A 13896-nucleotide genomic window follows, 5' to 3' on the forward strand; every position below is an offset into this window, starting at 1 on the left:
TCGGGTCCTTTGTTTCCTCATCTGCGAAATGGACCCAGGGTCGGACCAGAGAGTTGGAAAAGCCCTCGGAGCTCGGACAATGCCAGATCCAGCGTTCACACGGATCCCTACGGCAGCCCCCCTCCTCATCTTAACTCCACCCCTACCGAGCAGTTTCTCCCCCTTGCCGGCCGCTAGGGGTCACTGCCTCCCTTTGTCAGCGACCGAGGAGGGCAGCCCGCCCTCCGGCCCTTTCCACGACCGAACGGCGACCCAAGGGGCATCTCGCTAGCGAGGGGCCCTGAGCGGAACCCCACGGCCACTCTCGCAGCTATAGAAGCTTAGGACTGGGGGGGGGGGTGCGGCCGCGCGGGCGGAGGCCGGGCCAGGGCTGGGCCGGGCGCGTGGGAGCCAGGAGGGGGTTAATGCTAACCCCTCCCCCCGGGCTGACATCACGGGAGAGCGGGTGAGAGGCTGGATCGGCGAGTGAGAGAAAGAGAGGGAGAGGAGAGAGCGCGGCTCGCCTCGGCACTGGGGCAGCTCCACATTGTTGCGGATCGCCCGCACCGAGCACAGCGGCCGCGGTGGGGACCCGTGGCGCACCCGGCTCGCTCCTCCGAGACCGTGCAGCCCCGAGCCCCGCTGGCTGCTGGCCGCCCTAGCCGCACACCACCGCCTGGGCCCCGAGCCCTCCGCACCGCCCGGCCACCCTCGGAGAACAGCCGGCCATGGACGCCTGCAAGTTGGAGCCGAGCGGGAGGGTGTGAGCGCGCCCAGGGCCGGGAGCCTGCGCCGCGCTAGCCCGGTAGCCGGGCGCGCCGGGGGTGGGTCCGTCTCCCCAGCCCGGCTTTGCGTGGAAGAAGAGGGCGGGGACCGGGACGAGGAGAAGAGCGGAGGAGGCGAAGGGGGCATGACTCGTGCAACTTACTGCGGGCATCTGCCGAGGCTCTGAGCCGGCGGCAGCCGGGGCCCGGATTGCGGCCGCGCGGATCCCACCCAGCCCACCCCACCCCGACCGACGGCTGCGGCTGACCTGGATCCTCCGAGCGCCCGCCAACCGCCAGCGATCCGCCCTCGTCTTCCAGACTGGTTTCTGGAGCGCGAGGAGCGCCCTCCTGGCAGCCCCTTTCGCCGGACCCCCACCCCCCGATGGCTCGGATGGGGCTTGCGGGCGCCGCTGGACGCTGGTGGGGACTCGCTCTGGGCTTGACCGCCTTCTTCCTCCCAGGTAAGGCGATTGCCTCTGCCTCCCTCCATAAACCCCCACCCAACCAGAACCTTTCCCGGACTTGGAGGTGGATGATGGGCAAGACTACGGGTTGTAGGGAGCGAACGGAGCCAGAAAAGTTGGGTCACGCTTGGCTAAGGGGGGGCAGGAGGTGGCACCGTGGAGAAAAGGGTTGAGAAGCCCAGCAGCCTGCCCTGCAGGGTAGCAATCGGATGCACGTCTCTATGTAGCAAGAAAGCACTTTCTCCGCTCAGTTCTTCACAAAAATAATAATATGTAATAGGGTTCTATTTATTTAATAACCAGTTCTCAGCTCGAGAAGCAGTTTGGAAACACTGCGTGTTACATAAATGCAAAATAATCACCGTAATCACGGGCTTGGGGTATGAGACAACAGCCCCAGGGGGAGGGCGTCAGTCTCCTAGCTGGTGGGCTGTGGGCTTGGAGAGTGGCAGGGGTTGGGGGCGACTTCATTTCTTTTGGCGGCCTCTTGTCAGATGGTTTCGGGCTCATGGGGGCCCCCTCCTGCCCCACATCGCCCCACAGCGGGCAATCGGAATCTGCTCCTGCGGCACAGGCAGCTTCTTACTCACCTGCGGTTCCTTTTCTGGAGGGTGAGGTCGGGCCGCCTGGGGATCGCATACTCCGGGCCTTGCGCGGGGCTGGGCTCCGTCTTGGAACTCGACTTCTAAAGCGGAGGGCTCTCCCAGGAGGAAGCTCCACGGGCTTCATGCCAGCCAGGTGGCCGCATGACCCACTTTCTCGGGAGGCCCCGAGGGTGTCCCGCGTGTCTTTCCTCGAGTTGTGAGCTGCCGGCAGAAGAGGGGTTAACTCCGCGCTCGACCCTGGGGTGGCCCATATTGGCCTATTCTGACGGATGGGGTGGGGGCGGGCGGAGGCTAGGACGGCCCAGGCATATTGTGCTGGGGAATGAACTGGAAAATGCGTTTAGGAGGCAAATCCTACCGAGTCCCCTCGCCTAGGTTTAACCCCTTGTGTCCCTGGGGAAGCAACTAGGCTGCCAGCCGACACTAATTTGGGTCAAAGTGGGGAAAGTATCTCTCTAGCCAACTCCCCCGTCTCCTGTAAAGAAACCTGAGACAAGCTCTGAGATAAGATGGGGTCTTGGAAGGCTAGTAGAAGGCTTGCTTCGTGGTGGTCAACTCGGGGTGGCAAATTGGGGGGGGGTTGGAATACAGACAGAGACTCCTGGATTATTAAGAATATTGGGTTCCCAGCCACTGTGATTCTGCAGGCTTGCCAGGCAGTTTGGTAGGGAGAGGTTAGGCCTGACTGTCCAGGTGTAGCTTGGACTCACTCCTGGAAGGCAAGAGCCTGGCCTCTTCGGCTTCCCTTACTGCCTCCTCCTCCTGCCGGCCTTCTCCATGCTGGGGCGCTGCACCTCTCCAGCAGTGGTGGATGTCAGGAAAGCAATTTGGGAAAGCCGGTACCTAGGCCAGTGTGGAGTGCTCCCCTCTTGGGTGTCCCAGGAGGAGACATTCCACATCCCCTTTCCACTTCACAGGGGCATGCTGAACCTGCCGCCACTGTGGTCTGGGCGAGAGTGAGAGCCAGTCGGCTACTTTCTTGCTGATAATGTTAAGTGCAGTGCACACAGGAACGCAGCCTCTGAATTTACGTGGTCAGCATAGGCTGAACTTCAGAACGCCTTTTACATCCCTAACTCTTCCTGGAACCCAGAGTGAGCCACTTGCCAAGAGCCCCTAAGGATTGCTGGCATACTAGGGGTTAACCTAATGGGAGGGAGGGGGGGATGGACAAAGGGCCAGAGGGTTTGAGGAGGGATAAACTCAGCACATTCTATCTGGTGCTCAGTTCCCCAGTTTTGGGTTGGAGCAGGTTAATTCCATTGGGGGGGGCAGGTTAGAGACCCATTGCACTCCACCCACACAAGAGGTGGAGACAGAGGGGTGACACTCACCTGGCTCAAAGCAGACACTCCCCACCAAAAACCCAACGGAGAAGCTAGGTTGCCCAGAATGGAATCACAGCCAAGAGATATTTAATAAGTGCTCTGCCGCTGACCATGACCGGTGGACCGGTACAGATGAAGCAGCCAAAGTTCCTGGACTCGCCAAGCTCTTAGGTGGAACCCCTTCTGTGTACCTGCTGCTTCCTCTGCTTGCTTTCTGAGGTCCTCGGTGGCCAAGAGCAGGTGGATCCTTGGACTGAGGAAGCTAGGAGACCCACTGTTGGCAACCGGTCCGCACTGTGTCCCTCCCTGTCCCGTCCTCTGCCTTTCTTTGGAGATTTGCCAGTCTGCTGCTCTCGCCTGGGTTTTCTGGGCTGTGACAGGGAGCACTGGGGAAGGGGGGAAGCAGGAGCCCCCAGTGTGTGTGATGGGCCGACCCTGCTCTCCAAGTACATTTCTCTATGGCAGATGGTGCAGGCAGAGTAGGAAGGGCCCAGGAGCTTCATCTTTGTTTCCTGGGATGACGGATGACTCCTTCCAGGGTGCTCACTTAGAGGAGAGGGTCAGTGCTACCCACAGGGAGAGGGATGGAAGCCAGAAGAGGAAGGGGTGGAGAAGCTGTCTGGGAAGTAAGTGTCCCACCTTTGCCACACCCTCTCTAATTGGCTTCCCCACACCTTTGGTCTAGAAAGAAACCCCACACCCTAGGTGTCAAGCTCACCATGCAAAGGCCTGCCAGGCCACAGTGGTCATCCCTTTCGAGCTGCCTGTGCATAGCACCGACTGCTGGTGCTTTCCTTTGAAGCCCCCAGAGCCAAGCTATTGAGTTCTTTTCCTCTTCCCTGTTTCTCACAGACATGGTGGGCTTGGGCTTACTGGGCCAGGCATTGTGGCGGAATCCATTCTTCTCACCTGGGGCTTGCACTGTAAAAACACAACCATCTCTAGGCCTATGAGTCGGGAAGCCTTTCGGAGAGCATCTTCAGAGTCAGATCCAAGGCCTGACTGTCAAGGCCGGACGGAGAGCTACACACTACAGAGCTTGGGCCCAGCAGGCCTGGCCGAGTGGCCAGAGGGTGGCTTCTAAACCTAGTCAAGTCCGCCCGTGGGACATGTAGTCAGTGGCTTCCCTGATGCAAGCTGGGACCGTTTGTAGGCTGCCAATTCCTTTCCTTGGCCACTTGGCTCTGCACAGCGAGTCCTCCTAGGAGATCGCCTGGGCCGCCTGGCCTGTGGACCCAGTTGTCGGCTGCCAGAACGGCTGTGACCACAGCTGAGCCAGTGGATCGGGAGGGAGGGCCAGAGGGTCGGCTCCCATCGCTGCATCTATGATGCTGCCATTGTTTAGCAGCTGACTAATGTTCATTGTTCAGCACAAATAGAAAACACCCAAGGGAGGTGTGACTGTAGCTTTGACTCTTCTGATTGTATCTTTCCTGGTTGACTTGGCAAATTGAACACCTCCTCACTAAAGAAGGGGCAGAGAGGTATCTACGAAGTCACCTGTTGGGCTTTTGTTCCCTTTCCTTTCCTTTTCTTTCTTTTCTTTTTATCTTTGAACGTTTAGCCAGCACTCCAGGGGAGGATGGGCAGTAGGCAGTTGTGGAACTCAGCCTCTAACACTTCTGGCAGGCTCTCCTTTGGCCTAGCGTGGGTGTATCACGCATGTGCACAGGGCTTTGTGTGATGGTGTTGGTCATCTACAATTTCACTGTTACAAGTACAGATCTGCAGGAACTAGAATTAGGGAGTGTATATACTCATGTTTGCAGATTACCATGGACCTGGAGCTGTAAGTACCAAATGCTTGTTCACACATAACTGATTTTTTACGGCATTCAGAAGGGTTGCATGGGTGCTTCTGAGCCCTGAGGACGCCTGTGATGATGTCAGTGACTTGAGGGTGATTTGGGGAGGAGACCCAGGATTTGCTTAAGAGCTAGCAAGGCCAGCCCACTCCAGTAAAAACTGCTAGATCCTAGTCCTTTGGGGCATAGGAGACCTTGAGTCTGCTCCCTGCTTCTCTGTCCTTGGCTTTCCACTAAATCCTTGCTGGGAGGAGCACAAGACCTTGACCACACCTGAAAAGGCTCCCGTTCTGTCTTCTGTTGTCTCATTGGCCAGTGGGGCAATACTGGAGTCTGCTCTACAGGCTCTCAAGATCCTGAAAAGTCTGGTGGGGCCAAGGGACATAGCTTTTCAGTTCCTTCTCAGGCACCTTTGCTTCCTGCATGGGCACTTAGGAAAAGGGATTTTGGAAGTTAAGTTAGGTACCACACTGTTCTTCTTTTAAAAATCAGGAGCAAGAGCTTTGTCCCCCATAAGAAGCCGGCAGAGCCGAGAGTGGGTGGCCAGGTGAGCAATATGAATGCACCTGAGTGAACCCTAGGCTTGGGTAGCAGGAGAGAGCTCACTCGTTAGAAAAGGAGGCGGGTAGCAAGGGGCAAAGCACGGGGAAGCAGCAGTCTCAGGAGCTTAGCCCCCTAAACCTAGCAGGCATGTATCCCCCTGTGCTGCCAGCACCACTCCACAGAGAGCAGGCCTGCAGAGCCAACAGCAGATGGGCTGCCTGGCGCAGGGGGTAACTTAAGATCCAAGCGGATCACCTTGCAGAGGGAATGTCCTGAGCATTACACCCCTGCATCCAGTTAACCATCTAAGCTCCACATACCCGGTGGAGCTGGAAGGAGAGGAAGAGGAGACACTGTGAAGCTGTCAGACAAGCTGTCAGAACACTGAACCTTCCCCACATAGAGGCAAACCCAGTATAAGAGAAGAGACCCAAGGCAGACACAGATTTTGTGATAGCAGATATAGGGTCTTGAGGGCAGTGAAAGTACAGAAGGGGAGCTTAGAGGTGTTTCTTCTTCAGGGGTAGGGCACGGGAGCTGTGCCTTTCTCAGTCTCTAAGTAGAGGGCAGAGAAGCCAGTCGCTTAGCTGTCCTTCTGTGACCAGCTGCTCGCCTCATCTTGGTGGCCCAGCCTAGAAAAACAGGCTAAGCTAGGTTGGAATCCCAGCTCTATGGACGACTCCTTGAGGAAACCTTAGCAGAGCTGCGGCATGAGCCTCAGTTTTCCTATCTGCGAGATGGAATTCCATTGGTGCGCTGCCCCAGATTTCAAGATGAGATGGAGAATGATGACAGAAAAAGTTCTTAACTCAAAGCTAGCTCGTGATGACACGAAACGAATGGAGGACCTGGGCTCTTGCCCCGTGTCTTTCCTCTGAATGTCCCGGCCCCTCTGCGTCTGCTCATTGGGTAGCACCACCTTTACGCTCTTTTGAGAACGCCACTTAGCTGCCTGCTCATTGCCAGCCTCACTTCCTTTTTCTCCAAACTGGTACTATGGGAGTAAGTCCCTGCCCCTATATGGACATGATGCTCCAGCCACCTGGGAGCCGCTGGCATGGTGGGAGGACTCCGGTGGCCTGACCGGCTGAAGCTACCTGCCCAGGCCAGTCCTGTGGAGGCCTGTGCTGCACGGGCAGCAGGTGCCGGGCAGCCTTTGTTCTGCAGCTTGTCACTCAGGGCTCTCCAGGCACCCGAGTTGCTCCCTGGATGCAGCCCAGCTGGGGCGTCCGCCACTGCCCATCTGGAGCCTTTGCTGAGGCAGCCACCAGGGGCTGGCAGGGAGAGCCTGGGACTCTCTGCCCCTGCTTTTCTTCAAACTTCTACCTACATCTGAGAGGCGGGGAGGCAGCAGCTTCGGTTGAGGTGATAGAGGCCAGGTAAAGAAAATCCTTCCTGGGGTTGCCCTACTTCTCTTCCTGGTCTCCTGTTGCCAGGCGAACACTTCCACTAAATTGTTATGAAAATAATGCAGATAGAACCCAAGGCCAGCACCACTCTCCACTCAAGAGTTTCAGCCAGAACTCATGTGAGTTGTGTTTAGGATTAATATCATTCCCCTTTTACAGACGAGGAAAACAAACCTTAGTTTGGTGATTGTTGCCTACCCCATGTGGCCAAACTGGACACCAGACAGGAGAAACTAGCCGGGATGGGCACACACAGAAGATTTGAGCCAGGCCATCATTGTGTGAGTGATACAGACATTGTCATCCCCCACCGTCTTCCACTCTCCCTGTCTTGAAGCTCCTGGGGGGAGGTAAGGGGTGCACTGGAGATGCCCACAGAGCCCAGGCTGGCCCAGGGTATGTCCAACAGTGGAGCAGTGAAGGAACAGGGGGAGAATGCTCCCCTGGGAATGTGGGCTGAGACAAGGGCAGGGCCCTGAGGTGTGAGCGTGGAGCCCCAGGGCATGGGCACGCCAGGACAGGGTGTGGGCTTGGCTCAGGCAGAGAGCAGGAACCCAGGAAGCATCATGGTGTAGATGGAGCACCCAAGAGAGGTTTGGAGATACAATTTGGCACCTTGAGTCAGCTCCCTCGCCCAGGAATCTCTGCCACCTCGAGTCTGCACAGACCCCAAATCACTCCTCGTTTATGAGGAGTCTCATTACCCAGCCACACACAATAAAACCCGCCTGACCACTCTGGCCCGAATCTCATTAGAGGACATTAGTTCCGCTGGCTCGTGGCTCCTTTGGGACCCAGCTGCAGGCGTGGTCCAGGAAGCGAAATGGGCCATTGGCCATGGGCACCAGACTGTCCCATTGAGAGGCTGAGGTCAATCGATGGACTTAAATGGAGGCCATTCGTCCAGAGTTCTGGAATGCATGCACCTCAAAGCTGGAAACCAGCCGGACTCTCAGTTTGCCTCTGACCACAGGGGAGCAGCCCCAGCTCCTTTCTAGGCCAGTCTCTGAGAGGAGCTGACTATAGGCTCCAGCTATCCTCATTGCATGGGGAAGGGCCCTTAGGGACAGGGACATACAAGGGGAGTTAGAACCAGGAGTCCTCAGTGGCCTTGTCCTAAATCTTGGCCTGTCTTCCATCCAAAAAGCAGAGGATAGAGATCGAGAGACCCTGTGGCTAAAGCATTTTCCCTATCTCTAGCTGGAGTTTCATCCAGGGCAGAAAGAAAGAGCTAGCTGCGACCAAGAACCACCTAGTAGCCTTGGCACCTCCTCCCTAGAGTTGGGTACCGTGACCATAGTAACTGGTAGGGACCCATAGTCCACCTTGGAGTTCTTGCCCCCAAAGATGGGGTTGTTTCACTGCAGGCTTTAGCGCCCGGTTCAGCCTTTGTTCTGCCCGTAGCCTCTGTTGCTGTGTTAGACTTCTTGCCTGAAACCCAGCATACCAGAACACCAGCATGGCTCCGTGGATGTCACAAGGAAAAACAAACAGGACGCTTCTCAGTGCCTCAGGCTCACTGGGAAGATGCAGGCCAGACTTCAATAACCGGTGTGAGCACACTCAGGCTCCCCCGATCTGCCCTGCACCAATAAGGGGGTCATGCAGGGGAGCCCACGCTCTGGCAGGTGAACTGGTATGGCTGCCCAGTGACTCACTGGAGCTTGATCTATTTGGGCAAACACAGTCGACTCTGCACTGAGGAAAGTGGGGTTCCAGGGCATTCCTTATGAGTCCCTTCAAGTCGCCTCTGGTCTATAAATGATAGGAATAGGGAGGTGGTTCCCTTCTCTGGCTCTGAGCTACACCTCAGGTGTTGCCCCCTCCCAATCAACTGCTTAGATGAGAGTGTTAGAGAAGGTGGCTTGGGGCCAGGCTGGCCTTACAGACACTGCAGTGTCTCTGATGACAGTATCTCCTTGCTGAGGCTGCTACTGTAGCTCCTGGCTTGCATCTGGCCCTGACTCCTGGCTCTGGTGTGCCCACACTCCCAGGGTCCACCTGAGAAGGATGCTCACAAGCCCAGGAGCATATGATAGCTGCTCCCTCTCTGCCATCTTTCAGCGCCCTTGCCCACCCACACTGCACACTCCTCAGTTTGTACCAAGTGTCTTTGCCCCTCCAGTGCCTTTGCACATGCTGTTCCTGCACACCATCCACTGTTTCCTTGAAATACCGATTCTAAGCACTAGATCTGAGCCAACAGCACCGTCTCTCATCTTGAAGCCTTCCTATGCCTCATTGGTAGTTCTTTGAGGCTGGGATTTATCTTCTCTTCAGGGCTGAGAATGTCATTCCCAATAGGGCTTGGTTATCCCATGGCCTAACACAGAGCCAGCCCCATACATGCTACATGGATGTCTAGGTGCATGGGTAATAATGACGGTGAAAGCAAACTTGCATTCAGAGATCTTGGGTGCCAGACTGTTGGCAGCGTCATTTAATAACTTAATGGCCATCGCAGATCACGTGGGATGTTCACGATAGATGTGGTTTGCCTGTTTTTATATATGGAAAGACGAGGCCCAGACAGGTTGGGTTAGGTGACTTGCCTGTGGCCACCAGTGGCGGAGCCAGAGTTCAGGTCTAGGAAGTTAGACCCAGTGCTTCCACTTGGCTAAGCTTCTCTCTTCCAAGGTGTTGTGGGCAAAGGATGCAGAAGCCTGTTTGCTAAGCCTGGAGTACTCACAAGACAGTACGTTAAGATCAGTCCAACCCCTGTGCACAGTACTGTGCTGCTTACATATGTGTCCATTTGAGGATCCCCTCATGACCTGGTTCTGTGGTTGTAAGGCCTGGAGGCATCACATCCTCGAGAGTCCTGGTGCTATTCCTGTGACGTCCTATGGCTACATTAGACATTTTAGAAATGCAGTTATTGCATTCCTGCCCCTCCTGCCCCTGCTCATGTCCCTACCCTCTCCCGGGCCTTCGGGAGTGTTCATTGGCTGGGCTGAAATGGAATAGATACGACGTTATCACTCTTTCATCCTGAGGATACGCATTACTGGTGGCATCGGCCTCCTGCCTTGCTCCATGTAGACACAAGCAGGTCAGTGGCTTCTCTAGAGAACTTGCCAAAAGCTACTCCCAGCAGGCATCAAGGTCCCTGGGCTGGGTACTGATCATGAGTTGAGTCCAGAGCTCAGCCCAGACTTCTGGAAGGTTATGATCTCTCTTGCTGTCTCCTAGAGATCCCAAAAGATGGAAAGGGAGGGGCCTCTGCTGGGGCGGATTTAGGGTGTTCACCTGTGTAGGAAGCTTTGATCCCTTGGGATGAAAGGGCCAGGGCTTCCTCTGCCCGAGGGAGGCTGGGAACCAGGAGCTGGAGTGGAGGCAATGTGCTCCTGGGGCCTGGGATCCTCAGCCGTGCAGCCCGTGTGCCCGCAGTAGGGTAAAGAATGAGCCCAGTAGAGACAGTCTCGGGCGCAGAAAAAAAATCAGACCTTTCCCTGTATTATGGCTAGGGACTAAGCATGGGCTGTGCACAGAGTGTGTTACCCTCTCAGGGTCACCCAGAGCTAGAGCTTTTCCTGGCACCCATGACCCTACAGGTCACCCAGTGGACTCTGGCCTCATAGCTTTACTGGCTTAATTAGGAACTTAGCTGAACTGAAACACAGTCATCTGATCAGCTTTGAAGCCAAAGAGAAATTCCTCCCAGACCTTCTGATTGTCCATGCTCCATTAGCTTGAATCACGATGTGGCCCCTGTGGCCCAGACACCAGCCGGAGCCATGCTCTGGATTCCCTAGACTGGGATCTGCTTGAAACCCCTAGAAGAAGCAAGCTTAGGACCTGCTTGGATCCTCCCCAAGCCCAGGGGTTGCCCAGTGATCACAAAGCCCCCCCCTACACCCCCCCCACACCCACCCAGAGCTTGCTAGGGGTTTGCATGACTGAATTCTGCAGCATCTCTGGGGTCTCAGTTGGAGCACACGCAGGGACAGGCATCTCCCACGTGTAAATAAGATACTGACGGAGGAGCCACACCACGCACGAGATGATTTTATTATTACTGCCCGCCACCCCCCGCCCCGAAGCATCGCCATCTCATTGGCCTAGATTGCTGCATCTCTCAGAATGATGGATGGGCCTTCTCTCCCTTCCCAGGCCGGGCAGCAGCCCTGCTACCCAGATACCTCCTACATACCCCCTTCCTAAATTTATTCTTTGTGTCTGTGGTGCCCAGAGAGTCGTCAGTGTCCTGAACCAGCTGAGCACTGATTATCTCCGATGGCTTGATGGATGGACCTTTAGGGGAACTTAGGCTACAGGCCCTACCCCCTGCCCCCTCTTCTGTCCCTGCTACAACACCCTTCCCAGCCCTCCCAGGAGGCAGATAATGGCCTGCGTCTGTGTTGAAGAGAAGCAGGGGTGATAAAGGAGGGGAGGCGGTGACAGTCCTTGGCGCCCACCTCACAGTGCTACTGCCGCAAGGATAGCTGGGAAGTCTCCATACCCACCCCGCCCGGAGCTCTGCATGGACGCATCATTCCAGGCAGTGTCTCCTGTTACCCTGCCTGCCCCCATCACTCCATTATCCTGTCCCCTCAGCATTGTGGACGCGGTTTGCACCGTGTAGTAATAATCTGTGTGGTTCATGCGTGTTCTTCACTAGTGTTTTTATGTCCTCTGAGTGTGTACTAGGGAGGTTTATGGCTGTGTGTGCGCGCATGCGCACGTGCATGCGTGCGCCCGAGTAGATGCTCGCCTTCCTCACGGAGCAGGGCCTCTCACCCAGCTCCTGGTGCTGCTGCAGAGCCCGGCTATCGGAGGCCAGGTGGCCAGAGTGACTGACTCTTGAGCCAGGATCTGCTCTCCGCACAGTGTCACAGATACGCAGAGGTCACTTCTATAATTGTTTTGTCTATAGTATCCCAAACAACTTGTTTCCCTGTTTTTCCTCTCAACACTGAACCCGCAGGTTATCCTGGTCTCAGGATTTTATGAGTGACCTGTGTTAGCCTGTGGATCGATGCCAGATGATATCTAAACATGGCTCCCCTTAACTGCTAAGTTGGGAGGTGGAGAGTTTGAAAGGGGGAGCAACTGAGAGCTGAGTCTGATATCATATCACGGCTGTTTGTTCGTTACCTAAGGACCCTCAGTGTAGAGAGGAAGGTTCAGTCTCCAAAGGAAGACACCCCTAACCCCCATAGCAGCAGTGACACACCATCTTGTCAAGAGATTCCTCCTCCAAGCCGGGGGCAGATGTGTGTCCTTAGAGGTTTTTCCACACCTCAGATGGTCACCTGATGGCTCCTTGGGGCCATTTGGTCTTTTTTCTTAAGAGATAGTTGGAAGCCAGGATTAAATGGTTCTGACTCCCCTCACGTACTTCTGACCACCCTTGTACAATAGTGGTGGTGGGCAGGTTCATCCCTCCCTACAGCCAAGGACGCAGCAGCGAACACGATGTCCTGGCCAACAGTGGATGGCATCTGCCCTCTGCCCTCTCACACAGCATGTGACATCTCAGGGTGCCGACTCCTTTAAGCAAGAATGTCCACAGCACAGATGCCTGGAAGGCAGTATGGACAGGGTTGCAGCCCGGTGGGTCATGTTCACACTGACCTCCCTGAATTTTCCTTGTATAGAAATTAAGGAGAGCAGGGTTGGGCAAGGTACTGTGTTTTCCTTCACTTTCCAGGGGAGTCCCTGCTTCCCCAGCAGACCCAGGTCTAGTGAGCCTCCCACTAGACCCACAACTTAGGGAGTTTCCCTGCCCTGCAGCAGAGGACAGAGCAGATTGGTCAAAATCCTGGAGTCTCAGCAGTGGAGGTAAAAATTAGATAAAGTACTGCCACAGTCACATCCTGAACTCCTTACCCAAACTCCTACCAGCTGGTACAGCTTCCAGCCTCAGTGTGAGCCCCTCTAGTGACAGGGAGCTCACCTCCCTCCTTAGAAGCCCTGCACTCTCCATGCAACTATGCCAAGGCCTGTGTCTCACCCCCACCCCCAGCTCTTGTTTCTGCCCCTTGGAGTTGCCTGGGGCACATTGGATGCCCTTATGATAATCTACTTCAGAGAGCCCTGAAGCCTGGCTCTTCCCGGTACCTTGTGCTTCTGTGGCCCAGGGTCACACGCTTCCCCATTGAGGGTGCTCTTTCGGGGGGAGCAAACCGTCCAGCTATCTAGTAGTAGAAGTAACCACGCCGAACGGAACCCAGTTCAGCTGACGTGGGCTGACTGAGCCGCCTGGGATTGTGGCCTCAATTCCCAAACAGAGGCAGAGTGGGCCGGGCTGGCTTCACACCTCCCGCCACCCTCACCCCTTCCTCTCCCAGCCCTCACCCCTTCCCACCCCTGTTTTCTTTTGGATTAACTATAAATTGCAGTGGAAGATCGGCTTATCTCCAGTGGGAATTAAGGAATTAAGTTAGTGGTGGGAGAGAGGGATGGCAGAGGGAGCATATTGCAGAGGATCATGGGGGAGCGGGGGCAGCCAGAGTGATGGGACAGGACCCTGTCTGCCTGCATCTGTTACCTGAGGTGTGGGGGAGTTGGGGTGGGTAACTTGGGCTTCCAGCTGCCTGTGCCCTTCTGGGGATCAGACTCATGACTGCCTTGGAGAGTGTGGTGACTCCATGGGAAGGGGTGTCAGGCATATGGGGTACCCCGGGTGGACTGATCTCCTGGTAGCCTCTCCTGTCCTTTTCTGGTGTCTCATAATCCAGTTCAGCAGCTCCGTGGCATGTCACAGCATAGGACAGGCCAGCCTCAGCATGTGGCGGGGTGGGGCACTCCACTTGGCGCTATGATGCCCAAGCAGATTCGGCAGTCGGAAGTTCAGGGGCAGGAGTGGGTCAGACAGAACCGGCCTGTCTTTGAACTGAGTCCGGGCGAGCCTCACTGCCTGTCTCGGGGGTCCTTACCAGCCGATGCCAGGGAGTTGCGCTGAAACCCACACACCCACCAGTCCCTCAGCTCCCCAAAGCGAAGGCTGAGGGGAAGAACCGGCTTCCTCTACTGGCAGAGCCACGCAGAAGC

At 56.0% G+C, this 13896-nt stretch overlaps 1 protein-coding gene across 1 annotated transcript in view; it reads left to right on the forward strand.

Annotated features, from left to right (window-relative positions):
- The first annotated feature begins 368 nt into the window (after positions 1-368).
- Positions 369-13896, forward strand: part of Nectin1 (nectin cell adhesion molecule 1) — a 62919-nt gene continuing 49391 nt past the window's right edge. The window contains exon 1 of the mRNA XM_021206718.2: positions 369-1207. Coding sequence (XP_021062377.1) covers positions 1129-1207 — 79 coding nt within the window. The 5' untranslated portion in view covers positions 369-1128. The remainder of the gene's footprint in view (positions 1208-13896) is intronic.

The sequence above is a fragment of the Mus pahari genome, chromosome 10 (assembly GCF_900095145.1).
Source record: "Mus pahari chromosome 10, PAHARI_EIJ_v1.1, whole genome shotgun sequence".
Taxonomy (NCBI): Eukaryota; Metazoa; Chordata; class Mammalia; order Rodentia; family Muridae; genus Mus; species Mus pahari.